This window comes from Eretmochelys imbricata, chromosome 1, assembly GCF_965152235.1.
Source record: "Eretmochelys imbricata isolate rEreImb1 chromosome 1, rEreImb1.hap1, whole genome shotgun sequence".
Classification (NCBI taxonomy): Eukaryota; Metazoa; Chordata; order Testudines; family Cheloniidae; genus Eretmochelys; species Eretmochelys imbricata.
In genome coordinates, this window is record NC_135572.1 from 156,320,576 (window position 1) to 156,347,596 (window position 27,021).

The 27,021-nt window shown below is 44.2% G+C and overlaps 1 protein-coding gene across 1 annotated transcript in view; it reads right to left on the bottom strand.

The window, feature by feature from the left end:
* Positions 1-27,021, bottom strand: part of EFHC2 (EF-hand domain containing 2) — an 86,851-nt gene that overhangs the window by 51,906 nt on the left and 7,924 nt on the right. Inside the window, exons 2-4 of the mRNA XM_077807231.1 lie at positions 25,488-25,676; positions 21,056-21,206; positions 3,679-3,902 (exon numbers count right to left, since the gene is read on the bottom strand). Of these exons, the coding sequence (XP_077663357.1) occupies positions 3,679-3,902; positions 21,056-21,206; positions 25,488-25,676 (564 nt within the window). The remainder of the gene's footprint in view (positions 1-3,678; positions 3,903-21,055; positions 21,207-25,487; positions 25,677-27,021) is intronic.

Sequence of the window (27,021 nt, forward strand, 5' to 3'; positions counted from 1 at the left end):
TTGAGTGAGTAGCAACAGCAGCCCAGTAGCCACCTGACCTGACAGGACAGGCATAGGCTACATATCAGGGGCTGGACATTGTATGTGCCCAAGACTAAGTACAAGTGAAAGCAGCTATACTCACCTACCCTGACATCATGGAGAAGACCTTCTGACAGAGGTTCCATGGGGAGAAATACCCCCAGGGAGCCTGACCTTACATGGTTGCCCAGAAATTGGGACCTATGCTGAAGGTATTTAAAGCCAGAGATTTGGACAGGAGTTCAGCTGGCTGAGCTCATCATGGGTGGAGCAGTTTGCCCACATGCTTCCAGCTCAGGGTAGGCACTAGGTGCTCAAACACCAGCCAGAGTCCCTAGCCGAGGCTGTCTGGCTGATGGAAGATGATCTAACTGCTGAAGTGGCTCTGGCAGCATCACACAAGAACCTGCCTGACGCCGAGGGAGCCCCTCGACTCACCAGGGGTATTTGCGATCAGGTGGTATGGTCTCAGAAGCACCAGCCTCTAAGGGGCCCCGGGCTGTCCCTGTTGGGAAACCACAGCATCTCAGCTCAACAAAGGTCACTGGGAGCCCCATAGACTCCTCTGCAGGAAAGCCAAGGTATGGGAGCAGACAAGCCACGTAAGGAAAGGCTACCTCAAATATTAGGCTTAGGGCCAGTGCCCACTCAGCCAGCAGTGGGAGTTTGCTTTTCATGTGGGCAGTCCCCCCCGCCAAATTTTATTCACGATATTTTTAGTAAAACTCACGGACAGGTCATGAATTTCTGTCTACTGCCCATGACCTGTCCATGACTTTTACTAAAAATACACATGACTAAAACATCGCCTTAGTTATAACACCATTAAATTTCAGATTTAAATATCTGAAATCATGAAATTTCAGATTTTTAAAATCCTGTGATCATGAAATTGACCAAAAATGGCCTGTGAATTTGGTAGGACCCCATTTACAGCCAACTGCCAGTGGTGAACAGGTAGGTGATAGACTCTCAACAAGCAGAGCCAGTGGCAGATTTAGAGTTAGTGGGGCCCTGTGCTCAGCTTCATTTTTGGGGCTCCTCCTTGGGACCCAGCCAAGAAAAAGAACATTCTCTCTTATTGCCCCCTTGCCCCCAATTTTCATTTTTTTTTCTTCATCCTCCTCCTATAAGTAATAGGAAGTAAATGAAAATAAAGTGAGGTACCTTGATTGTTCTTGTAGTCTAACTTATTTTTCCACCGACCACTTGAAAATCACTGAGGGTCTTGGCAGACCACTTAATGATCTTTCCCAATATTGTTTGTACCGTTAGCTAACGATTGTAAAGCACTTTGGATAAGAGCGCTCGATGAAAAAAAAATATGTAAAAAAACATTGGGGTGAGGGATCTAGCCAGGACTTAGGGTGCGGGAGGGGGCTCGGGGCTGGGGGTGCAGGGTCTGGGAGGGAGTTAGGGTGCAGGAGCAGGCTGGGAGTTGGGGTGCAGGAGGGGGCTCAGGGCTGGGGCAGGGGAGTGGCGCGCTTACCTGGGGCAGCTCCCCTTTGGTGTGGGGGGTGCAGGAGTCAGGGTGGGCAGGGGGTGTAGGGTCTGGCCAGGAGTTAGGATGCAAGAGGGGGCTCAGGGTTGGGGCAGGAGGTTGGGGTGTGGAGCACTTACCTGGGGCAGCTCCCATTTGGTGCAAGGGGTGCAGGTGGGAATGTGGGGGGGAGGGTGCAGGAGCTCCCATTTGGTGCTCAGGGTAGGGGTGTGGATGGGGGGGGTGCAGGAGTCAGGGCTGGGGTCATGGAAGTGCTCCCAGCCCCCTGCCCTGAGCAGCTCGTGGCAGGGGGCTGGGGAGGGTGTAGGTGTAGGGGGAGTGTGGGGGCCCTGCCTTTGCTCCACCCTGCCCTGATTCCACCCCCTTCCCCAAGGCCCTGCCCCCGCCTCTTCTCCGCCTCCTCCCCCGAGCGCGCTGCAGCCCTGCTCCTCCTCATCCCTCCCAGAGCAACCTGAGCGCCTGCAAACAGCTGTTTGGCAGCGGGGGAAGTGCTGGGAGGGAGAGGGAGGGGGAAGGAGAGGGGGAGGAGGAGGGGCAGGAACGCAGCACACTTGGAGGGAAAGGTGGGGGAGGGGGGACCTTGGCTGCCGGTGGGTGCGGAGCCTGCAGCAGGAGCCCCAGGAGCTGGCAGGACCAAGCTTCTGTCCCCGCAACTGCCCGGCTCTGGGGGGCCCTGTTGTTGGGGGGCCTCGTGGCAGGGCACCCTGTGTTTCACTGTAAATCTGCCTCTGAGCAGAGCAGTACCCCTGGTTTGAGCTCCAGGCAGAGCAACTGTACCAACTGGAGAAAGACCAACTGACAGGTGAAGTTCAGTTGCAACTCCTCATTCCCCGGCCTCATAGGTGCGAGGTTATGCGACTGGCTCACAACACCCTCTCTGCGGGTTACCTCAATCATGAGAAGACCCTGTCAGGATTCTGGATCACATTTTTTGGGCTCAGAATTCACCAAGAAGTCAGAGGCTCCTGCCCCACATGCCAGCAGGTAGGACCTAAAGGAGTGACAAAAGCCCCCTGTGGTCTGACTCCCCATAGTAAGCATCCCATTTGAAAGACTCAGCATGGAACTCATAGGGCCTTTAGAAAAAAGTACCGCTGGGTGCAAACACGTATTAGTTACAGTGGATTACGCAATCCGCTATCCTGACGCAATCCCACTGCATGCCCTCAATGCAAAGATTATTACAGCAGAACTGCTAAAAATCTTTGCCAGAGTAAGGAGTACCTAAGGAGAGTCTTACTGATCAAGGCACCAACTTTATGTCTTGGCTACTGAAGTGTGATCTACTAAAACGAAAGACTCTATATATGTCTGTCTATCATCCGCCAATGGACGGTCTGGTTGAAGAATTCAACCAGACTCTGAAAACGATGTTAAAGTTTATTGCTGAGGGCCCACATTACTTGGATCATCTGATTCCTCCCCTGTTTGCTATTTGAGAAGTTCCCCGATCATTTCCTAGATTCTCCCCATTTGAGCGCTTATGTGGGAAATAACCATGAGGAATTCTTGCTACTTTTCAGCAGAGGGGAGGCATCTGGGAAACAGCTAGCACAGTATTACAGTTAATATCTATATTAAAAGAGTTACTTCCAATCCTACACGTGGTGAATCAGATTTATTAGAGACAATCTCGTTCTTTATACTAAGTCTCTAATAATTCTGATTCGCTACATATAGGGCTGGAAGCAACTCATTTTATACAGATATTAAATGTAATATTGTGCAGTTACATGCACACAAATATTGAAGACAATTTCACTCCTGTGTTCTTACAATTTTTAGTAACAGATAAGAACTGTTTTATCAAGGAAATACACACAACAGATATTGCTTTTATCATAAGACTTTCTCATGCTAGCTATTCCCCAAATGCTTCCCCTCTGCTTCAAAGTAGATGTGCACATCAACAGGAAAATTGACTTGTCTGGGACTATATTACATGCTATTGCTTGTGATAGTGAGTCAAAGTATACCAAATTGGTGTTTTCTTTTTTGCTTTATTTTTTGGTACTAATTCCAAATTTAATTAACATATATTAAAATAGTTACTTGGACACATTTTTAATTTGCTGGGGAAATGTTCTTTGCATATGAATTCACAGAGGCTTTTGTGTTTGTAAAATTAGATTTTCACCATCACTGTCTTGCCTTACCTTTTGCCGGGCTCTGGTGTATGGATCTTCTGGATGATATGCTGGAGGATTTAATCGAACTCCCAGCTTCCTCAAAAAATTTTTTGTGAATTGATCACAATCTACAATCTTATACCTTTGGGCATAAAAGATTACTTCTGTATTGATGTTGAAATAATCTACAGTATAAAACTGATCTTCATTAGGAGGTGGAAGTGGAATTCGATGACGCCGGACAATAGTTCCTGTAGCAAAATGATAAGGTAAGTATCTTTTGCTCCAAGGATCCAATTTCACATTAACCTAGTAGGCTTGTTTGATTTTTAAAAAAATGGAAGAACCCCCATAAAATAAAAAATCAGAGAAACTGAGACAACTATTCCTTTGTTCAACAAAGATTGTGCATATAACTATATGTAAAGGGGGATCTTTCTTCTTCTTATAATTATATTAATACTAATAATTAATAATAATACTTTGCATTCATCACCTTCAGAAGGTCACAAATCATTCTCCAAATACTGAGGTCAAACACACCTCTGTGATGCAAGTAAAGAAAATCATTACCTTCTGAGACCAAGATTTACAAGTATGTTATTGGAACAGATTCCCAGCTTGTGGCCCTTAGATCTCAGGACATGACTGGCGGGTATTTTCTTAGCAGCATTCTAAACTGGATGACCATCCAAAGGGGGGGGGGTGGTCTTTGCCACTTCTATTAAGAAGCTATGGCAGCCCCTACTGCCTTTTATGACCAGTTATTTTCTAAAGAGAAAGGTGAAAAGTCACTCAAAAACCAAATGGCTAAAACTCTATGGAGGTGGACAGCTGGATGACACAGTCTGGGAAACAAAGGATGGCGGAGATGGGATGTCCCTATACAACACTCTACAGGGTGAGAACAGTAATCCATCACTGTGATAAGATAAGACAACTGTCCTGCCCAGGAGAAACAGCCTGAACTTCCAAGCATGGAGGGAGGGGCCTTCAGCTTAAGGTCACTGAGAGGTAAGTTGAAAGCAGGGGCAATATTGAACTGATTGGCTTCCAGTAGGGAAATGCAGACCACTGACTTGGAGAACAGACTCAGGGCTCACCAATCTGACAACCTAGACAAATTTGGGACTTGCTTTTATTCTTTATAATACCTTAAGCAAAGGACCACCTCCCTGGGAGCAAGGTAACTGCTAATATCCACACTTAAGAAAGGGAATCATTATTGTTTTATCAGCCAAACACCGGGGGACCAGTATATATCTTACATTTTCTATTATTCACAATCCTAGTACTTTGTGCGTTCTCAAAAGACTTTAGGTTAGTTCACTAATATCTGTAAACACCACTCCATCCATGAAGAATCCATCCACTGATAGCCATCAACTGAAACAAAGGTTAAATTACTTTCCTGAGGCCTCAGTTTTGCCACAGATAGTCTGTGACAAGAACCCAGAACTCCTGACTCCACCTCCTGTGCTGCAGCCACAAGATAAGGCATTCATTGATTATATATACACAACACCAGGAGGACTGGGGTTACTAACTATCGGAATCTCTTTCCAGAGGTTCTGAACATGATTAAATCCTAGTAACCTTCAAACTGCTTGTTGCCCCATTTCTTGTTACACAGAGCCAGCCACAATCAGCTGATTGCCCAATTACCCATTATTATTTATATTATGTAGTACATAGGTGCCCTAATCAGGAAGCAGGACCCCATTGTGCTAGGCACTGTACAAATACATAACAAAGAAATGGTCCCTGCCTCAGTGAGCTTACAATCTAAATATGAAATGAGTGATAACAAGCACAAACCACCACCAGGTAGGGGAAGCACCAGGTAACAATGAGACAAATTAAATACAGAACAATAAGCAGTGGTCACAGCACACCAGCTGCCTAACCATAGTTGGCCCATCCACAGCAGCCTTAGTTTTGCTTTTACAAGTCTAACCTCCTTTCCCCACCCAACCCCTCAAAATAAACTCTGTCATATTTCAGCCTTTTGCTATACCCATGGGTGCCTGCAAGCATCTATCCTTGAGACCATTGCTCTCCATGCTGAATCATGGAAGTCAAAAAACGGATACAACTGATAACAGACAATGCCACCTCCAAGCCCTCACAGATAATATTGTTTAAATGTCTGCACATTTAACTTTAGGAAGAGAATTGATGAATTAATAGCCCTTCTTCCATCCCTTGTCTGGATACTTGTCCCTCTCGGGCTGGTAATTCCCAACAGGCACTCCCAACATTGAGAATGACAAACTTTACATCCATCACACTGCAAGTTTTACATTGGTTTTTCCTTTAGATATTTATGCCTGGAAAACCAGACTCTCAGGGGAAGAGTGGAATGAACAGCAGATGGTGTCCTGTGGTATACAAGTCTCATTTACACTAATGCACTGTTACACTGTTAGCAGCGCGCAAAGGGACCTTAAAGTGGGCGTAAATTGTCTTCAATGGGACTATTCCTGTTTAAGTTAGACATGCTTAAGTACGTTGCTGAATTGGGCACTGTGCATTGTGGTGATAAATGCCTTAAAATTACATATTATTCACAGTACTTAAGAAGCAGTTTGTAGCCTATTGCTCAAGTAATGTGCTGCAGTTAGGCATGTATACATTAGGACCCACAATGATTATTTTTCTCTTCTGAGTGAATTTAGTGTTTATAACAAGTGGTGAAAAGACAACAGATGACTTTAGTCCAAGGATTTATCCACATAGGAACACCAGCATGGGCAATAGTAAAAAGGAAAGCTCTCTCACACTAATGTTTCTCAACCCATTACTGAGAAACCAGCTCTAGGGAATGAGAAGGTAGCTAAGCCTTCATGTCCTTTCAATCTTTGCCTCCCTGAGGAGCCTAGCAACAAAGGTACTACTTTGTGACAATAATTTTGCAATGAGGACATCTATTGGCTAGGACTGGAATAATATCACCAACTCATTCAATCAAAAATTGTAAACTGTTATAATCACTACTTACAGCTACATAGTTCTTTTACCACTGTTTGTTCCCAATGTGCATTACAATACTAATAAAGATGTAACAATATTCAAACAGTTCTAGTACTTAGGTGAGTACTGTGTAAGTGTGTGTCATATACAATATCTCAGGGGTCTTGTCCCTAGTCTTTGCGCAAGTAGGAGGTCTCTTCCCAATATCTTTCAGCTGTGCATCTTGCACTCTACTTGTTACCACCTGAATCCCTTTTTGATATTTCTCCAGTGTTGAGAAGTGGTAATTTGGCTGGGATTTTTCTTATGTGTTCCTGTTTGGTGTGTGAATTGCTCTGTTTCTTAGTTAGCCCATGGAAACTCTTTATTGGATATCTTATTTCCCTGGGTTTGGCTCTAGATGGGTTACATTCCAGCCCTGTATTATCAGAGTTATTTGTCAAATATTCACTCCTGTTCTTAAAAGATGCCAATTTCTTCTAATTTTCAGGGTAGTTAACCGAATAAATAAATTTCCCAGTGTTTTCCCCCTACTTTCATTCTACAATTTAAGACCCAGTTATGTCACACATATATCATATCTGTGTCACTGACCTCTCATTGGAAAATAATTATGAGCTACTATCTAGCTAGTCCAACACCAGGTTTGGATACCCACGATAGACAAAGCCTGCTCTATGGAGCCATACAATGAGTTGCAAAGATACTCCTCAGGGTTTATGATGTATCAATATACTACCTATGTGCGCATTTAGACCATGTCTCCACTAAGACAACAAATCACAACACATATTCTAATTAACATTATGTAAAACACTACTTAGTACCAACTGTACACAGGCACAGGTTGTGTTTAAAAAACGTTAACTGGTCATGGTTAACACCTGGGTCTTGTGAGGTAATCCCTCAGCCAGAGCCTGCAATGACTCATCCCCCAGGCATGCTGCAACAGCCAACACACAAGCCAGGACCAAGTCAGATGACCCCTGTGGACAGCTATTTACCCCACAGAAAGAGCAGTCAGCCAGTCTGTGCAACCGCACCACTTGGCTGGGAACTCTCCCTCTGCCTTGTGGTGTTACAGACTGCTTTGGCTTCTAGCATGCACGGCTCCTGCCTCAGGCTTTCAGCTGGCCCTACACTAGCATCCACCTGCCAAAATGAGCTGCACCTCTGCTTCACTGAGTCACCCAGTGACCACCCTGACAGGTCTCCCCCTGGGTTAACCATGACCTGCTACATATTTTTAAACACAACTATCTTTACCCATATAAGGGGCAAAATCATGTTTAATTAGCATTTTAGTTAAAATGCATTAGTTGATGGTTTTCTAACATGATACATCTTCCCAGTGTAGTCAAAAGACTCCGAGAGTCGGTTTTCAACTAGTTTTTCATGGATACTGTGTCTGACTGGGACACACATTTCATCTTGGTGCTACGTAGGTAAGAATTTCTTTGCCAATGAAAAATGTCTTGTGCAGAGGGTGTCAAAAGCACCCTTTTAAAAAAATTAGATATTGTTATGCCTGATCAGGTTCATTTCTTCACATGTACTGTAGATCAGTGGTTCTCAAAGCTGGTCCGCCGCTTGTTCAGGGAAAGCCCCTGGTGGGCCGGACCGGTTTGTTTACATGCTGCGTCTGCAGGTTTGGCCATTCATGGCTCCCACTGGCCGCGGTTTGCTGCTCCAGGCCAATGGGGGCTGCGGGAAGGGCGGCCAGCACATCCCTTGCCCCGCGCCACTTCCCGCAGCCCCCATTGGCCTAGAGCAGCGAACCACGGCCAGTGGGAGCCGCGATCGGCTGAACCTGCGAACGCGGCAGGTAAACAAACCGGTCCAGCCCACTAGGGGCTTTCCCTGAACAAGCGGCAGATCGGCTTTGAGAACCACTGCTGTAGAGGATAAATCTCAAATTCACCAGTCTAAAGTTTAATAGACATTGTTCAGCATAGATTAGGTTTTTATTATCCTACTTTCATCGGGGGGGGTGGGGGAAAACCATTTCCACATCAAAAAAAATTGCCATAAGAATCCATTTTAAGAGGACCTGTGTATGCATGCTCAGCCAATCAGATCACTCAGAATGAGTGAACATTCTGACACCTCTTTCAGTAGATGTTACTTCATACAGTGCAGCATCCACCAGACTATTCTACTGCATTACTTTTTTTTTTTTGTAATCTCCTTCTGTTCAGTAGGGCCAACCCTCTTCTTCATTATACTCATTTTGCTACCTGGAATATAGCTTCTCTTCTGTACCAGCCTATGGTGCTGGCATTTATTTTCACTATATGCTTACTCCAGGAGCCAGAACATATTATCTTTTCTGGCATGACTGGTGGACTGACTTTCCACGATCCTAGTTGGAGTGTGAGCGACAGGAAGTTATTGATATATTTATAGAGCACCCCTGCCTGTGTCTCTTTAAAGTGTGCTTTTATTTTTGATTTGGACACGTCCAATGACATCTTACAAGAGATCTTTAATACCAAAAAGGGATGCAAGGAAGCCTTGAGGTTAGATTGTGTAAGCAGAGTCAGGATGAGCTCCACCCTGACATCTGGTGGTGAGGTGTGGCAAGTTGTGGAAAAGAACTTCAGGGGCTGATCTCATTTGCATAGGCACACCCACCACACCTAGAATGAGGCCATAGCTGCCCAAATGGTCACTTTGGCTGCTGTGGGATCCCCAGCGTCTCTGTTATTGGGGCAGGAAGAATAAATTGTTATTACCCTGATTATGGGAATCAAGGACAGGGAACTGTACTTGGCCTTTTGTTATGATGGAGGGACTCGCCATCAACTAAGTAGCACTCGCTAGGCAAGGGACATGGGTTCCAAAACTCTGTGAATTGACAGAGGCTGGGAACAGGTATTAATACCTGGTGGCATGGGCCCCCTGGTGTGGGCCTTACATGCTAATTGCACTTCTTCCTCTCTCCACTGTGGAATATCAGAGCTAATTTTGACTCCATTAGGAGTCTAGTTACAGGATGCTGAGCTGAATTCACTTTGGGCTAATGGTGCAGCAGCACTGTGGCTCCCCTACTACAAGCTGAAATCACAAAAGAGCTGAAATCACTGAGTGTTGTGTTAAGTAGTGGGGGAGACTGAAGCTATATGGTAGAGCTGTTTGCAGCACGGTGAGTGGAGCGGCTGGCGGAGCAGTTTGCAGGACAGCAAGTGGAGTGGCTGGCGGAGCAGAGCAGTTTGCGGGACAGCGAGCGGAGCCCCAGGGAGAGGTGGGGCCATCAGTGTTGGACCACATAAGGTGCCCTTTAACACCCCCCCCATCCTCCACCCAGGCTGGGAGGTAAAAACTCTGCAGATAAACGTTTGTACTCTGGGGCTGCCCTGACCAGGGACAGAGACTTTTGGGTCGTTGGACTTTTGGGACTTTGAGTGATTTGGGGTTGCTGGACTCAAGAACCAAAGGGAAAGGACATGCCCCAATTTGCTTGGGGTGGGTTTCGCTTGTGGGTTCTGTTATGAATCCTATTGGTGGTGTTTCCCCAACATAATGCCACATTGCTTCTCTCTGTTATTAAAAGGCTTTTTGCTACACTCAGACTATGTGCTTGCGAGAGGGGAAGTATTGCCTCTTGGAGGCGCCCAGCGGGGGTGGTATATATTTGTCCCAGGTCACTGGGTGGGGGCTCGAGCCGGTTTTGCATTGTGTTATTGGAACGGAACCCCTAGATATTGAACCTGGCCCTTGTTGCTGCCAACTCTGACAGGCAGAAGGGTTACAATTGTAATCTTGCTGAGCAGAGCAGGGAACAAATTATGTCAAAATTGAGTCTCCACTTCCTCCCTAACTCCACAGAGAAAGTAAACAGCACCAGCACTCTTCCTGGTATATCTTACCTCCCATACACACTAGCTCAGCTGTGTTGGCCCATGCATCGAGTAAAGGGAGGCAGAAAGAAATGAGTGAAGCCTTCACTCCACTCACTCAAAGCAACCTTCACAGAACAGGGGAGTAGCACCCCAGGAGCCTCTACTCACCCCACAATAGAAAAAGCAAGCATGGAGGAGTAAGAGGGCTCCTTATATCCACTCACCTGTGTAAGCATGCAGCAAGGGCATGATCTGGCCCTGAACAGAATCATAGAATATCAGGATTGGAAGGGACCTCAGGAGGTCATCTAGTCTAACCCCCTGCTCAAAACAGGACCAATCCCCAATTAAATCATCCCAGCCAGGGCTTTGTCAAGCCTGACCTTAAAAAATAAACATGATAGAATCCTGATTATCTAAACGTTCCAGGAAACATCAAATAACTTTAGATAATCAGATTCAGTTAAATTGGAGGAGCTAACTGCAACCTCGCTTGCCTGATTGCACTTTCCTCTTCAGCCAGCTGGCCTTGGGGAAGCCAGCCAGCAGGCAGCTCCACTCTCCTTTTCAGCTGGCTGACCTTGGGGAAGCCAGCCAGCTGCTTAACTGTGCTCTAGATTGTGGGACCTAAGCTGCACTGGAAACTACAGTTAACCCCATGGGACATAAATGACTTTCATAACAGAGAGCGTCAGCTAGCCAGGGTTCAAGTTAGCTGGGGATTATGAAATGCATATTAGAATCACCCTAACTTGTCTCCTCTGCACATGGAGGATTTCTTGTTACTGCTCTGCAGTAAAACTCTGACCCTGGAAAGATTTAGGTAGAGTTTTTTTTGTGTTTTCAAAATTATTGATCTCTCCTTCACTCTGTGCCCCCATAGCCTTACTTAGTTTTGTGTATTTTGATTGTCCTGGTATTTTTTAGCTTTGGTTCCAGTTTCTCCAAAGTCAGTTTCAAATTGGCCTGGCAAAACATGAATGAATGTATTTGTTTCTCTGTTTGGATAGCTTTCTTCTAATGCTTCTAAGGGCTTGTATACACAGTGGGGTAACACTCGACAGGAACGAGATTTCTACAAAGCACTAATGTGTTGTGTATTAATTGGTCCACGTAGACCCCGCTGGTGTGCACTAAAGGTTCCCTGATGTGCTTTAATGCAGTTCTGCTTCAAACAGCACTACATTAAAGAGCACCAGCAGGGTCTATATGAACCGTTTAATGGGCAACATGTTGGTGAGCTTTAGAAACACATCTCCATGGAGCACATTACCCTGCTGTGTAAAATAAACCAGAAGGTTTTTTCCTCCTTTAGTATTGTAAGTTCAAATTTTAGCAATTCATCTTCCAGCATTAAATCAAGTTTACAATTTTAGTTCCGTCACAGCAACCTTATTTATATTTTGTAGATATTCACATCCCTGTATTGTTGCCAATTTCACAGAAACTTTTTTCAAGTCTCTGAAAATCATTTCTGGAAATCCTTTACTCTTAGGGGGTTTTGACTACTGGTAAACACACATTTTCTGCTGTTTTGTTTGTGAGCTAATTCTTTTACATTTGTAAACTCATAATTTTTGCTTCAGAAAAACTCTTTTTCAAGTGTGTCTACCTTGAAATGTTCTCTCGGTATGTGAGTCTATATAATACTCTTTTGCCAAAGCAGCCAGCACTAGCCACAACAGAGAGCACAGTGGGTAACTCACAACCCTCCATGACCCCACCATACCCAGAGAGACCCACACAGGACACCACCCCCTATCTACACTACATGGGATACAGCAGAAGCTGGAGAGATCTCACAGGGAATGGACAATAGAAAACCCAAGCCTCTTCACTGAAGCAACCATCTGCAGCTGAAAGCGTAGGGGATAAGTCAAGGCCCTCCAGCCACCCTAGCAGTACTACACCCAGAAAGACCCTCTGAATCACCCTCCTATATCCTCTCCAAATGAAAAACAGGATCAGTCAGCAGGAGCCTTTTCAGTCTTCTACCACCATTCTATCAACCCTGACACTTGGCCTGGAGACTTCTTTCGCCTCATTTACCTCTATTGCCATTGTTCACTGTTTCTCCCTCATTCTGCCCCTTTCCTATCACTGCAGCCCTTTAGCTACCCAGCTTGATTCTCCATGACTATTATCTTTCTTACACCCCCCTCTGCTTTCTTTCCCCTCACCCCTCCAACTTCCCCCCACTCCGTTATCCTCTCACTTAATCCACTCCCCTTACTCCAACAATCCCTTCTCCTGCAATTCAACCTTGAGTGCTGCCCCCCCCCCCCCCAAAATCCATACATTTTCAGTAGTAATTAAATGCCTTTTTTTAAAATCACCAGAAGGATGTTTTTGTAGTTAACACACTGGAGTGGGATTTAGAGACTCGGGTTCACTTCTTCGTTCGGCCAGACTTCTTGTGTGACTATGCACAAGACACTTAATCTCTGTGCCTCCATTCCCCAATTGTATAATGAGGATACTTTTACTTCCCTTCTTAACAGAGGTATTGAGAGGTTAAATCAATTAACACTGGAAGTCTCTGGAGGCGAAGGGAGAACCTGATGAAAAGAGTGGCCATTTCCTTAGGAGTGCACGCTGAGCTTGTGCAAGAAAATACACACAGCCCCCTTGATATTTTACAAACCCCTGCCTTCAACAATGAAGCCTTGTTGGAGCTGGCAAAAACCATCTGGCAGAACCTCACCTCTATACCAAGTCGAATGGATGGACAAATGTTGTCAAGTCCCTCAGCTAGACTTAAATTACTTTTTCACCCAACCAGTTCCCAATTCCTTGGTGGTCATGGCTGCTCTTGACAGTCCCATCCTAAAGCCACTCCCAAAGACAAGCAGTTCAAGAGACTGGATTTATATGGCCAGAAGGCTTATTCTACCACTACTCTATAAATCAGAGTGGCCAACTATCAAACTCTCTTATCTAAGCATACTTTTATTATTTTTTGCAAAATTTCTAAATTTGATGACAAGTTGCCGCAAGAATATAAGGAACAGTTCCTGGCTCTGGTTTCAAAAGGACACCTCACACCCTGAACACCCTTCCAGGCAGCCACTGATGACGTTGATGGGACCTTGCATGGCTACGTCCATCTCCATGAGTGCTTTTCCTAGCTGCAGGCTTCTGGCATTCCAAAGAAGCTGCAAAATACAATCAAGGACTTGCTCTTCATAGGGTCTAAGCTATGTCCCCCAAAAAACAGATGGTGCTATGCACAGCCTGAAAGACTCCCATGTAATGCTTCCTACGCTAAGAGTTTACACCCCAGTGACAGAGGAAACAATTTCAGCATCATCCGTACTATAGGATTCATGAATGTTACAAGATTCCATGAAGAGAAGGTCTAGAACAGCTTGATTTTGCCAGTCAACTTTGTCTACAGCTGGCCCTTCTCACCAGACATCTTCAACTTCCAAGCATTCATTTTGACTGCTTGATCAAGGACAGCACACTGACCATATCTTCTTCCTCCAGAAGACACCTCTCTCTTTCACTGTGCTTGGAAAGACTTCACATCAGACAAGTAGGTGCTCAGCACTGTAAAGGAGGGATATGTTATCCACTTCACCACCGCTCTCAGAAGCAGGGCAAGTCTCTTCTACATCCCAGCCTCTAGTCTCCCCACTTCATGGATGATCCCTGGTTGAAAACTCATGAGAGATTGTGCTCCCAGGATAGTTAAACCATCTTGTTAAACAGAAAAATCCAGCAGAGATGCAGCAAAGATCCACGTATGCAGCAAAGTTTCGGTTTAGGTTTATGACTTGGGCATAATCACAACATTTATTGCCCCATCAAACAGTCCAGTACATGTCTAAATTCTATCTGTTGCACCTGAAATCATGTGGCTTTCAGTTAGTTCTGGGAAAGTCCACCTGGCTTCCATATCTCACTACAACCAGCAATAGATAGATTTTCTGTTTTCTCTCACCCTTTTGGTATCCAGATATCTAGAAGGTCTGCTGAATGTTTACCCATCTGTGTCTAGTCCCCTACCTGTATGGGATCTCTAGACTAATGGGATCCTCCTACGAACTTATGGCTACAACCTCACTACCTCTGGCTACCATCACTTCTGCAAGGAGAGTTTCAGAACTTCAAGCTCTTCTGGGTGACCCTCTTTTCATGGTCTTTCATAAAGCCAAAGTTTCTCTTAGGCCACACCCCAAGTTTACTCCAAAGGTAGTGTCAACTTTCCACCTGAACCAAACTGTTCATCTTCTGGTGTTCTTCCCGAAACCCCCTTCTTCTCCAAAGCTGAAGAAAGACTCCACACCTTCGATGTTTGTAGAGCTTTGGCGTTCTACCTGGACCATATTAGATCTTTTTGAGCCTCTCCCAGGGTTTTTGTAGCCTACGGTGTGAGAGTTAAAGGCCAATTAGGGTATGTCTACACTGCAATTAAAAACCCGTGGCTGGCCCTTGCCCACCAACTTGGGCTTAGGCTAAGGGGGTGTTTAATTGCGATGTAGAGCTGGAGCCGAGTTCTATGACCCTGTGAGGTGGGAGGGTCCCAGAGCTCAGGCTGCAGCATGAGCCCAAATATTTACAGTGCAATTAAACAGCCCCTTAGCCCGAGCCCACAAGCCCAAGTCAGTTGGCATGGGCCAGCCATAGATGTCTAACTGCAGTATAGACATACCTTTCATGTCAGCTCAGTGAATCTTTCACTGGATTTCTGACCGCATTAAGAACTGCTACAATCCTGCTAACATCTGTCCTCCACCGAGAATAACGGCTTACTCCACCAGGGCTCAGTCCACTTCATCAGCCCTTCTGAGCAATATCCTGATAGCAGACGTCTATGTGCAGCAATGTGGTTGTCTGTACGTACCTTTTCCAGATATTACACCATTACTCAAGCTTCTTGTGACAATGCTAACTCTAGCAAGTCAGCATTACAGTCTCTGTTCAGGTGATCTGAATTTGTTCCATCTGTATTGGAGCTGCTGATGAGTCACCTGCAGTGGAATGTACATGTGCACAATCACCTGAAGGAAAAAAAGGTTACTTACTTGTACAGTAAGTGTTGCGCTTCAAGATGCGTTGCATGCATGAACTTTCCACAATCCTCCCACCTTCCCCACTACTTTGGACATTAGATAGCAGCAAGAAGGAATGAAGAGGAAGGCAACAGACGAGCTTGTTTTATGCCCTAAGCTGGGTGTATGAAGAGAGCAGGGGCTCATGTGCCACCTAATGGTCCTGCTGGCAAAAGTCTCTGACTCGAATGTTTTTGGCACACATACACCGCAGTGGCATGCATATGTGCACAACTCATTTCACAGAACAACCATTAACTTACAGGTAAGTAACTGTTTCGCCCCCATCATGGCAGAATCTGAGCACCTGACAAATGTTGAGGTTAATAACTCCGAAGTCCTCTGTGGGGAAGACGTGGAATCTGGACTGACTGCTTCATCAGGAGAAGAGGATGAGATATGGGGGGGAGAAGAGAAGAACGTCTAGGAGCTCCTTCATTATTTCTCCTTTCCAGATTTTGTTGAATCCAGTAAGTTAAGGGATGGTAGCAGGAGCCTGACCAGAGGTTTCCTGTACTGGAGTGGGAGGAATCCTCCCCTCAGATTATGATTGTGGTCTCGAATCCCTCAGAGCAGCCCAAGATCAGTAAAGCTAGGAGGGATACTACAATGTCTGAGTAGCCCAGGGTGGAAAACCAGTCCTGATTCTTAGGACCCATAACCCCCATGTAAGAGGGCTATAAAGGTGATCTAAAAGACTTTCAAAGTGATACAAGTTCCTCCCTTTCAAAGTCTGAAGAAGAAATGTAGGTTTCTTCAGAAAAGGGAGGGGCAGTCCCCCTTGGAGTCTGTAGTGGTCAGGGTATGGAGGACACCAGCAGATCCAAAGAAACCAAGGGACAAGATGGCCGGAGTACCAACAAGGTGATTGGTACTGGCAGAACCAATGGTGCTGGCATAATAATGTGGAGAGACATGCTGTCTGCCCAGACTACATCAAAGGCGCTGGCATTGCTGAGCAGGCTGGTGGTGCTGATTGTGCTGAAGGTGCTGATCGTATCAACTGTGCCAAAGACACTGAGTTGCCCCAACTGGAGCCGGGTATAACAATGGAAAGTCTGGTAAGGGGAGACACAGATTCCTTTGCAGACAGGAATGCCTGAGGAGCCAGTGGGACCAAGACAGGTAAGACTTCAGCTAGGATAGTTGGACAGCCAGCAGTGCCAATAGGGTCTGAATCAGCTTTACTGACCATGTACCAAGTAAGGATGAAGAGACTACTCTCAATGGCCCCAAAGGAGCCGAAGTTGACACTGTCACCACAAATGGAGCCCGTGAGTGCTTATGACACCTCAAACCAGTAGTGGAGTGCTTACTGGAAGCCTTCTTATGAGATGAAGGATCAGAATGCTGGGAGTGCTCTGAGGAGGCTGGGGAGGAGGGTGAAGAGTGACGTTTTCCCATCAATTTCTGCTTGGGATCCCAGGTAGCAAAAGGAGTACTTCTTGTCGACTTGATTTAATTATTTTGTTGTTGGGGTCCAGTTAGGAAAAGGGATGCATTACCCTGCTTCAGCAGGGCTTTGAGGCGGAAATCCCTCAGTCTCTTAGTCCTGGTAGGGAAGGAGGTACAAGTACTGCACATGTCCCTTACCAAGGCAAATCAAGAAGCTTTTATGCCTGCCTGTCACATGGAAAACAGCTCTGCATGTGGTACATTGCTTGAATCCTGATGACTTTTCTTCATTTCAAATGAACAGTTTTTTCCTAAACTAGAACTGAGTAATTACATTAACTTATAGCTACACTAGAACTACCTATACACAGCTATATACAAAACAATTATTTAGAAAGCTGGCAAACCTAAGCTAAAGGTATGGGGAGCTCCAGCTCTTGCCACGGGTTGCGTGAAGGAACTAAGAGGGAGGCAGTGGATCAGCCCTTTTTATGCCCTTGGCTAGGTGTACAAGATGGGAGAGGGCACATGCAGCACCTAGTGGTACTACTGGCAAAAGTCTCTGACTCGAGTGCATTGGGTGCACGTACACCTGCAGTGTAACGTGTAAGTGCACAGTCACTCAGAAGAGAATACGGAAGTATGAACAAAAATAAGTGTATAAAAATAACTACACGCAACTAACATATGAGCCATTGTTACCAGGATCTGTTCACTTATTTGCTGTAATTCTTTCCCACGCCCTTTGTCTGTTCTCCCTCCCTCCTCCTTTTCAAGATTAAGCTCTTCTAGGTAAGGACTGAGTTTTCTCATATCTATACTGAACCTAATGCAGTGTGGCCCGAGTCCTGAACGGGTTCTGAGGGTTACCAGCATATAAGTATGATTAACAACATTAGACCACTGTTGTATTTACAGCTGAATGTACTTGGCAACTAGTGATTTTCGATTTTTTTTTTTAAATAGTGTTTTTAAAATGTTGTCTTTGCTTAAGTACTTTTAATGTGCTCAGGCTAAACAATACATCAGTAATAGACATTTTCACATATACCAGTAATAGAAGTCTTCTGTAAAATCTTCTGTAAAATCTAGTTTCTCACCTTTTCAAAAAGCCAAGTTAATGCATGCTTCTTACCTTTCCTGGATATTTAACACAAAATATAAATTCCTTATGGACACATTGTATTTTGCAGTTTACCTACATCAGGCAACTGAAAGCTCACCAGCCGCCATGAAATTTAGAACACTTAAAATCCTCCTTTTGTCTTTATGGACTATTTTATTCAAATGACTTGGCTGAAATCTGTAATCTGGTTGGCTGAAGAGGCTTTCTATCCATATCATCTCTCTATAGACCAGCGGTTTTCAAACTATTTGAGCTGAGCCCCCCCATTTGAGTTACAATTTTTGATTGCAGACCCCCCCCATACCTGCCCCTCCCTCCCTTGGGTTTTCAGGGTAGAGGAAGGTGCATGTGATGGTCTCTAGGGGCAGAGCCAGCACTGGGCATGTATATGCTGACACTGACCCATAGGCTGGGTGGCCTGCTGAGGTGAGTCATGGGTAGAGATGGCACTCCCTGCTCAACACCCCCCCTCACAGACCCACGCATGGCTGACCCGAGCCCCCCTGAATATTTCTCCATGGCCCCCTCTGGGGGCATGCCCCACGGTCTGAAAAACTCTGCTATAGACACACTGAAATCATAAAGCCTCTTCACCAACGCAAGTGGCAACAGAGAGTTAGACAGTTTTTAAAAAAATCTCAGAGTAGTCCTTTTGAATTAATTTTAACGCTTCAAGAGTTGTTGTATGCAGTGTTGTAGCCTTATCAGCCCCAGAATATTAGAAAGACAAGGTGGCTGAGGTACTCTCTCTTATTGGGCCAACTTCTATTGGTGAGAGAGACAAACTTTCGAAAGTTTGTCTCTCTCACTAACAGAAGTTGGCCCAATAAAAGAGATTACCTCAGCCACCTTGTCTCTCAAGAATAGTTGCTAATTCTGTAGTAAAGAATCAGGACTGAGTTGTATAAGCCATAAAGTTCTTCCAGATACACCTGTATAGTGCATTGAAAATATTTTTGCTTCTCTACAATAATGTTCAAGGTAAGTTACAGTATCTAAAACCAAAGAAAAAAAAATAAAGTACTCCAATAGCAGTTAGCACTAGCTTCAATCAAGTATGTAAGAGATAAGTCAGAGTCCTCCAGTCCCCACTGGAACCTGAGCAAACAGCGTGGGACTCTAAGCCCAGCAGCCTAGCCTCTCCAACCCCTACCACTACACGGGCAATAGGGATACATATTTGCTCCAACACCTAACTCCAATGGAATGGAGAGTGGTCTTGCTCTATCTTTCTTTAGTGAAACAAGCCTGCAACAAGCCTCATAGTGGCACCCTATGTTGTATTGCAGGCTCTCAAGCTTCAGGTGTACCAGCTGTTGAAGATCATTCTAGTAGCCAAGAAAGGCTGTGAACATCTAACCCAGAAGTAGCTTCTCACATTTCTGTATCACATGAACCAAGGAACAGATTTCCGGGCTGCTATCTCCAATCACAGACGGAGGGTTTAAATTCTTCATATTTTCCCACGTTAAAAGAATCAGAGATTTGACAAGCCTTCATCCAGAGCCTGATAGAGCATTTGCCCAGGTAGGACTAGGAGTGCCTACTGAAACCAGAGCCAGCTCCTCTGCTGAACAGCCAGTGAGACCTCTGATCACAAGGAGGGGCCACTCAACACCAAGAGAGGCAGTGTCATTCAGTACACAAAGCACTGTCTAAAGGAAAAGGGACTCCTGGATTTTATTTCACCCCTAGCCTGATAAGTAGAGCCCTGTGCAGATATAAAAATTTGGATCCCCTTGGAAAACTAAGAGTTTATGCAACTGTGCTGACAGACCCATAATCATGTAATTTCAATCATAGCTGTGTAAAAATAGGGACTTTGTCCAGCAGCTTGGTCACAGAATGTTCTTTCAAAAACAGGAGGGTCGTCAACTAGACCTGGATCCTCTCAACCAGAGGTGGGCAAACTACGGCCCGCAGGACCGTCCTGGCCAGCCCTTGAGCTCCCAGACGGGGAGGCTAGATCCCGGCCCCTCCCCCGCAGCCTCAGCTCGCTGTGCTGCCAGCACTCTGGGCAGCGGGGCTGTGAGCTCCTGCCGGGCAGCGCGGCGGCATGGCTGGCTCCAGCTGGGCAGTGCGGCTGCCAGTCCTGCTGCTCTGAGCAGCATGGTAAGTGGGTGGGGAGCAGGGGGGTTGGATAAGGGGCAGGAAGTCCGGGGGGGGCAGTCAGGGGACAAGGGGAGGGTGGATGGGGCAGAGGTTCTGGGCGGGGACGGTCCCAGAATGGGAACCGGGGGGGGGGGGGGGTGGATAGGTGTCGGAGTCCCAGGGGGCCTGTCGGGCCGAGGGACAGGGTCCTGGGGGGGGGGGCACTTAGAGGTGCAGGGTCCCCGGAGAGGGTGGTCAGGGGACAAGGAACAGGTGGGGTTGGATAGGTGGGAGCTTCTGCGGGGGGCAGTCAGGGGGCGGGAAGTGGGAGGGAACAGGGCCAGGCTGTTTGGGGAGGCACAGACTTCCCTACCCAGCCCTCCAAACAGTTTCGGAACCCTGATGTGGCCCTCAGGCCAAAAAGTTTGCCCATCCCTGCTCTAAACTGAAGCCTGTGAGGAAGTACTCATTAATGGCCATAGCAAGAAAAGGAATTTTATCTATAGTCCATCATAGATTTGTACTCAAAATTAGCTACACTATGGACTTGTCTACATTACAAAGACTTGGCCAGCATAGCTACGCCAGCAGAGCCCCCTAGTATAGAAGTGGTGTAAGCCAGCACAAGTTCTTTTCCCAGCATAGTTGCACCATCTCCACAAACATTAACTATGCTGACAGAAGCTAATACCTGCCCCTCTGTCAGCAGAGCAGTGAGGGCTTTGCCAGGAGAGCTATGTCAGGTAGGAGGTGTGATTTTTTTCACACTCCTAGTGGACATAACTATGCTAGCAAAACTTTGTAGTGTAGAACAGGCCTATGTAAGCAGACACTTTAGGTATCCTTTCAGACGGACAAAGACTTCAATGAGGAAAAGATTAGAGGTGAAGAAACAAAGGAAGGTTATTATAAATAGGTACCTTGTGGTATTCCACTATTTTTGACTTGGGGTTCAACCACTTGAATTGTGTCATCTTCAAGATAGAAGTATATTTTACAATGTCTTATTCTATATAGCTCTTGATTTTTTTCAGGCACTTCTTCACCAAAATAGGCATCAAAAGACAATACCTACAAAAAAGCATAAATAAATAAATATAAAGAAGCGAAGTCTTTATCCAGTGTGTTTGCAATAAAAAAAGATGTCAATAAAGGGAAGTTGTTCAGATGCACAATTAATTATAAAGATAACAAAATGTGTGCATTTCAGCAGGTAGATTTACTTTTCAGAAATATAAGAATACAAATCCACATGAAATCGCATATTTTTATATTCTTTTGGGTGGCATTTTTATCACCAAATCTGAGTAGAGAAGGGAAAAAAAAATCAAATATTAAGCTATCAGCAGACTACTGTCACAGAGAAACCCCATATAAGCTTCCTATAACTGGGTGCCATTTAGGGCTGTACAAAACAATCACTTCAAAACTTACCGGGTTTTGTGTTTCAGTGAGTGTGTGAACCTCAGGGAAGGCTGGGGCTGGCCTCGCCAAACACAAATCTAGATCCTCCCTTCCTTTAACTTACAGTAGAAGTAACCCTAAAATAACGTTTGTGAGTGCACTGCTCAGTAGTTTACTACAGCAGCTTTCACCTCTAGAGACCATGACATCTTCCATATGGTTACATGTACTAGTGAGTTTTGCTCATCTATTACCACTCATTTGTGCACATAGCAAAACTACTCAACAATTTGGCACCATTTATTGTCTTTATTCGTGAGGTCAAGCTTGGGGAAAATTGTAAAAAATGTTTGTATATGGACCAAGAGGAAAGGAAGCACAGCACAAACAGGCAAGAAAACACGAAGGAAACTTGCATAGTTTTCCCTATCATGTCCAGCTCAAACCAGTGCTAACTAGTACCTCTTTCATAAGCATTATATTTTCAAGATTTACGTAATGAAAGAATGCATTTTTAATCTGGAATCCATTGATAAAATTGACCAACGGAAGAAAGACCCTATCTATCCATTCTTCATGCCATACGGGTACTGATGGATGTCTGACTGAAGTAGGCTTCGAAATTTTTTAAAGATGTCAAAATTCTCTACATAACATAACACATAATTGCTAATAATTTGCCTTTCTTTAGCATTTCCACCAGAGACACTCAAAGTACTTTTTCAAATAGTAATTAAGTAGACTTGAGCACATCCCTGGGCAGGTATCAATCTCCATTTTTACAGCTGGGGAAATTGAGGCAGAGACGGGCCAAGTGCACTGTCTAAGATCACACAGGAAGTTCTGTGGCAGATCTCCTGGCTCCCAGTCCTGTTTCTTAATTGGGCTGTCCTTCCTGCTCTGCTGAAGAAGGATGTAACTGCAAGAGTGGAGAATCTCTCTTTACAGAAAAGGGATTAAAATTTACCCTGAAGGAACAAAGACCTGGGCAGCTTGCAGCACTTGAACAGTACATGATAATGCCCTTCTGACTTCCACCCTTTCCCTGGCCCAAAAAAACAAAAAAATCTTAAGAACTTTAGTAACCTTGATTGCAAGTTAACAAATGAGTTAACACTTAAGCTTCAGGACAATAACATTAGGAGTTAAAAACATAACAAATCTGTAAGTTATCAGTTAAGGTTGTCTAAATAGTACAATATAGTCTCTGATCAACTTTGAGTTGATATAGTTAAAAAATAAGGCCAAAATTCTCACACTTGGTGCCTAAGTTGGGCATTTATACAGTTTTCTAATCATGGATTTAAGTGCCTCACCTTAGGCACCCAGATGTGAAAATACTAGCTAAAATTTTTGGTGGTCAGTGAAGTAAACATAAACAATCTTAACTTTGCCCAACACCCCTCAACCATCAACCATTTCAGATGACATTACTTATGTCTTAACAAAACTGGATGTATTGTGATTCAATGGACAAGGAGACCTGTTCCATTCCTGGCTCTGCTGCTGACTAGCTGCGTGTCCACAGACAACTTTCTTCAACGCTCTGCCTCAGTTTTCCCATACGGGGACACTAATGCCCACTCATTTGTAAAGCGCTTTCATGCAAATGCTATATAAACATAATTTGATTATTACTTATTTTTAATTCTGTAGAAGCTTAAATCTTACCTCTGGCAGCAAGAATAACCATGGGAGGTGACTGGGCAGCTTGACATATGTATAGCTAGCATCTCAAAGAAGGCATGTTAAATGATGAATGAGAATTCCTCCAAGGAGGGAAAAGGGTAAGGTAAGAACCAGAGAATGGTTTGGGCTGATACTATTCCCCCATCCTCTTTTTCCTCTCTCTGTGGGAAGTGTCTTCCCCAGCTTCATTCCTGACATTCCCGACAGCCCTCCAGAACCCATCCCTTTCCAAGCCTTCAAGCCTGTCTGCCTTGGTTATTCTCATCTCCACTCAAGCTTTTCTAGCAAACCAGTGCTTGTACTTCCACTTAAATAAAGCTGGAACTAGGCTAATTGTGCAGGGCACCTGGACCACGAGGCTGCCAGTGGCTGGTATGTTCTCCAACCCCATTCGGTTCTTTACACAGTAGTGTGTTCTGTGTGCCAGAAAAACCCTTGTCTCATACATTTAGTGGAAAAGTACTTCTGTCATGGTTCCCTCTGAAGTCATGGTTCCATCATTTTCTATTTTTTCCTGTAAGTCATACAATGGTCCATTAACTAAGGCTAAAGAGGGAAAGGTTGGTAACAGCAAAGGGCAAAGAAAGATTCTGCCTTTACTTGCCGAATCCACTGCAGGAGTGGTGTAGATAAAGAATCATCTGCCTTTTGGGAAGAGGTCCTGTTGAGACAAAGTTGCTTCTGAAAGGAGAAGACTTTTGGAGGCGTGGTGCATCAGACACATCAACATTGAGAACAGAAGAGAGATTTCATCTCCCCTCCCTCCCCCCATCTGGACAGCACATTTCCACAGAGCACCCTTCTTCTCAGAGCTTGTAAGTGCCCAAAGGAGACATTCCACCACCAACCCCCAGGAGCATCATTGTCCCAGAGAGGAGCATGAAGAAGCTGCCGTGGCTCAGGGAGAATTTAAAACTAAGTCAATATTTCCGTTATATACACTCCAAAAAGTATTAGTTATTTTTGTTATATTACAAAAGTAGGGGGAATTTTTACTTGCTTCTTACTGAAAATGAGTTTTATCTAGATCCTTCAGACTTGGCAAAATAAACTCCTCTTGCCATAGAGTAAGCATGTCACATTTTCAGCTTCTTGATTAAACAGATGTGATTAGGCTACATTAGGGTTTATAATGAGAAGACTGTTTGCAAGCCTATCTCTGGGGCAGAGCCATTGGTCCCATAATAATGGGATGCATTATGTGCTGACACACCTCTCTACTTTAATATCCTGATACGCACAGGAATCCAGGCAGCTGGTCCCTTGTGCCCAAATGGAATCTCACTGACCCCCATGAGAATCCGTCTAGATGGAAGAGCCCACATGCAAGGACCTCTATGCAAGATCAGGTCCTAAATAACCATTCATTACTGTACTCATATGCCCAATTGCTTTTCACTTTGTAATACTAGTTTGATCAATTAAGCTTTTTGCTCCACAAACATTGTTTCTCTTTATACCCTTGTATATGAATATGCTTATGCTTTGTAAGATTGAAATATATGTAATTGCTAAGTCATCCATTTCAATAATGCAAAATCATTTAGAAAGGATGGGGCAGAGGGGAAGAGAAAAGGAGATTACCTTAAACTGAAAAATGACTAGTTATGTTTTAAGAATAAACACAATTTAGGGTGACAAATCAAATAACTCATTTTTTCTATTGGATATTAAACATCTTAAAATATTTTGGTAGTCTATCTATCACAAAAGGAATCAATCCAATCAAACCCTTACACCCATCTGGAGTTCCAGGGAAGTCAATGGCGTTTCGCACAGGTATAAAGGTCTAGATAGGCGAATTGCTTTGTAGAAGCAGAGCCTCAATTCTGTTCCAGTGGGTCTCTGAACCATACATAGCTCACCACTGGACAGGGATAGAAGTTATCAATTACATCTTGTAACTTTTCATATATGAGTTCCACTGATGTTTTTTAAGATAACCAGATAATTTCTTGGTCCCCATATATTTCACTAAAAAGAAATATATCATTGTCCTTCCTTATACTTTATGTCCTGCAGAATTCACACTGTACCCTCCAATCCCCAGTTAGGAACTTTGTGGTGGACTATTTAGACAGTTGCAGTTAGTATATCGATCAATGTAGCTACACTTAATACTGTGGAAAAATAAATGTCAACCACTGCTGTGCAGAAAATATTTTCTTTTTCTTTTAAGTTCTACCCACTTTATACTTTTTTAGCATAAATTAACCACTTGCAAAAACACTTTTATATCAGAGATCGACTTCTACATACCTGTTTATCAAATGCTACCCATGAAGGAGCATCACTTCCCACACCTCTGGGAAACACAGTATATTTAGGTTTCAGCTTTTGTCCACGCAAAGGTTCACCTCCTATTCCAGGTTTATCTTCTCCCACCAACATAGCAATTTTATTGCAGTAACCCCAATGCTGAGACTTATGAAACTTTTCTTTCCCTAGCTGTAAACAGATTGGAAAAAAGAGAATACGCCATTACTAAATAATCGTAAAAAGATGTATTTAAATCAACAGTTTAAAAACTTCCCTCAAATTAATTTTAATATAAATGGAAATTCTAAAAATATATCATAACCAGAATATTGCCAGTCAAGTGAACCAATCCAGCTGGTCAATTCTCAATTCCCATCTTACAGATAGGGATATTTGTATCCTTGATATATTTGATCATATGTAGATGCGCACGCATGAACACACACACACACACACAAACTTTTATAGTATAAACGTAGGACATAGTACTAGTGAGGGGATTTGGGAAGAGGGGGAATTGTGCTCATCTGTGGAACCAGTTCCTTGTTCGGTCCAACTGTTGGACAAAAATTACTCCACTGGTCCTCCCTCATCTTCTTGTGTGCAGTTGCCCCTATGCCTGTAGAAGGGTGAATAGATCTCTCCTTTCCATTCTTTCCCTGCTTCTGGCAATAGGAATGTATACCCATATGTTCAGTGAGAAGCGAAGTATTGTTTAAGAGTATAAGGAGCATGTTCATGGTCAAGGAAGCATAATGAAAGCAACTAAAGAAGTACTCCTTTATAACACAGTGCATCTTCCTCTGAAGCATCTGATGCTGGCTACCTTCAGAAATGGGACACGGGTGGACCACAGGTCTGATCCAGTATAGCAATTTCTTTGTAAAAGGTTTGCGGGTTGCTACTTTTATTCTCCATCTTTTTTTTCTGATGCTGGTCAACGGCTCTCTTGTTCTGTTTCCTTATTTTCTTACCTTAGTAGCTCCTCACCAAACTGGGAAAGGTGGTGTGGAGGAGACATAGCAGGAGAAAGCTTTCTACATTTGAGTTCAAATGGGAAATAAATATAATAAAGCTGAATTTAAAAAGATAAATTTGCAGGCAAAAATGGCTGATTTATACCAAAGGGCTCTACAGAATAGCACCACTTTGGGCACATCTAATATTTCTTATTTTTTCCCCCTCTATTACTGAAGCAATAGCTGGGGAGAAAAACACAGTTGTCAAAAGCATGGCCAATAAGTGAGGGAAGTATTTTATCTAGGTAAAGGAAAACAGCTCTCAAAACTAGGTGTTGTGTATCTCGAGCCTGTCCTGAGACAGCCTTCCTGTTGTTCTGTCTGTTTTTTATTTTGGTTAGTTGTGTCTTAAATTGTTAAGTGATCAAGATTTGCTCCCATAGGAATTCTTCCGGAAATGTAACTTTTTATATGAAAACCAAATGGCCGAATAATTAAATTCCATCAAGAATCTTTCACTGTCTGCTGCAAAATCATAGAGGGTTCTACATAAAGAACACTTTAAAATGGTTATA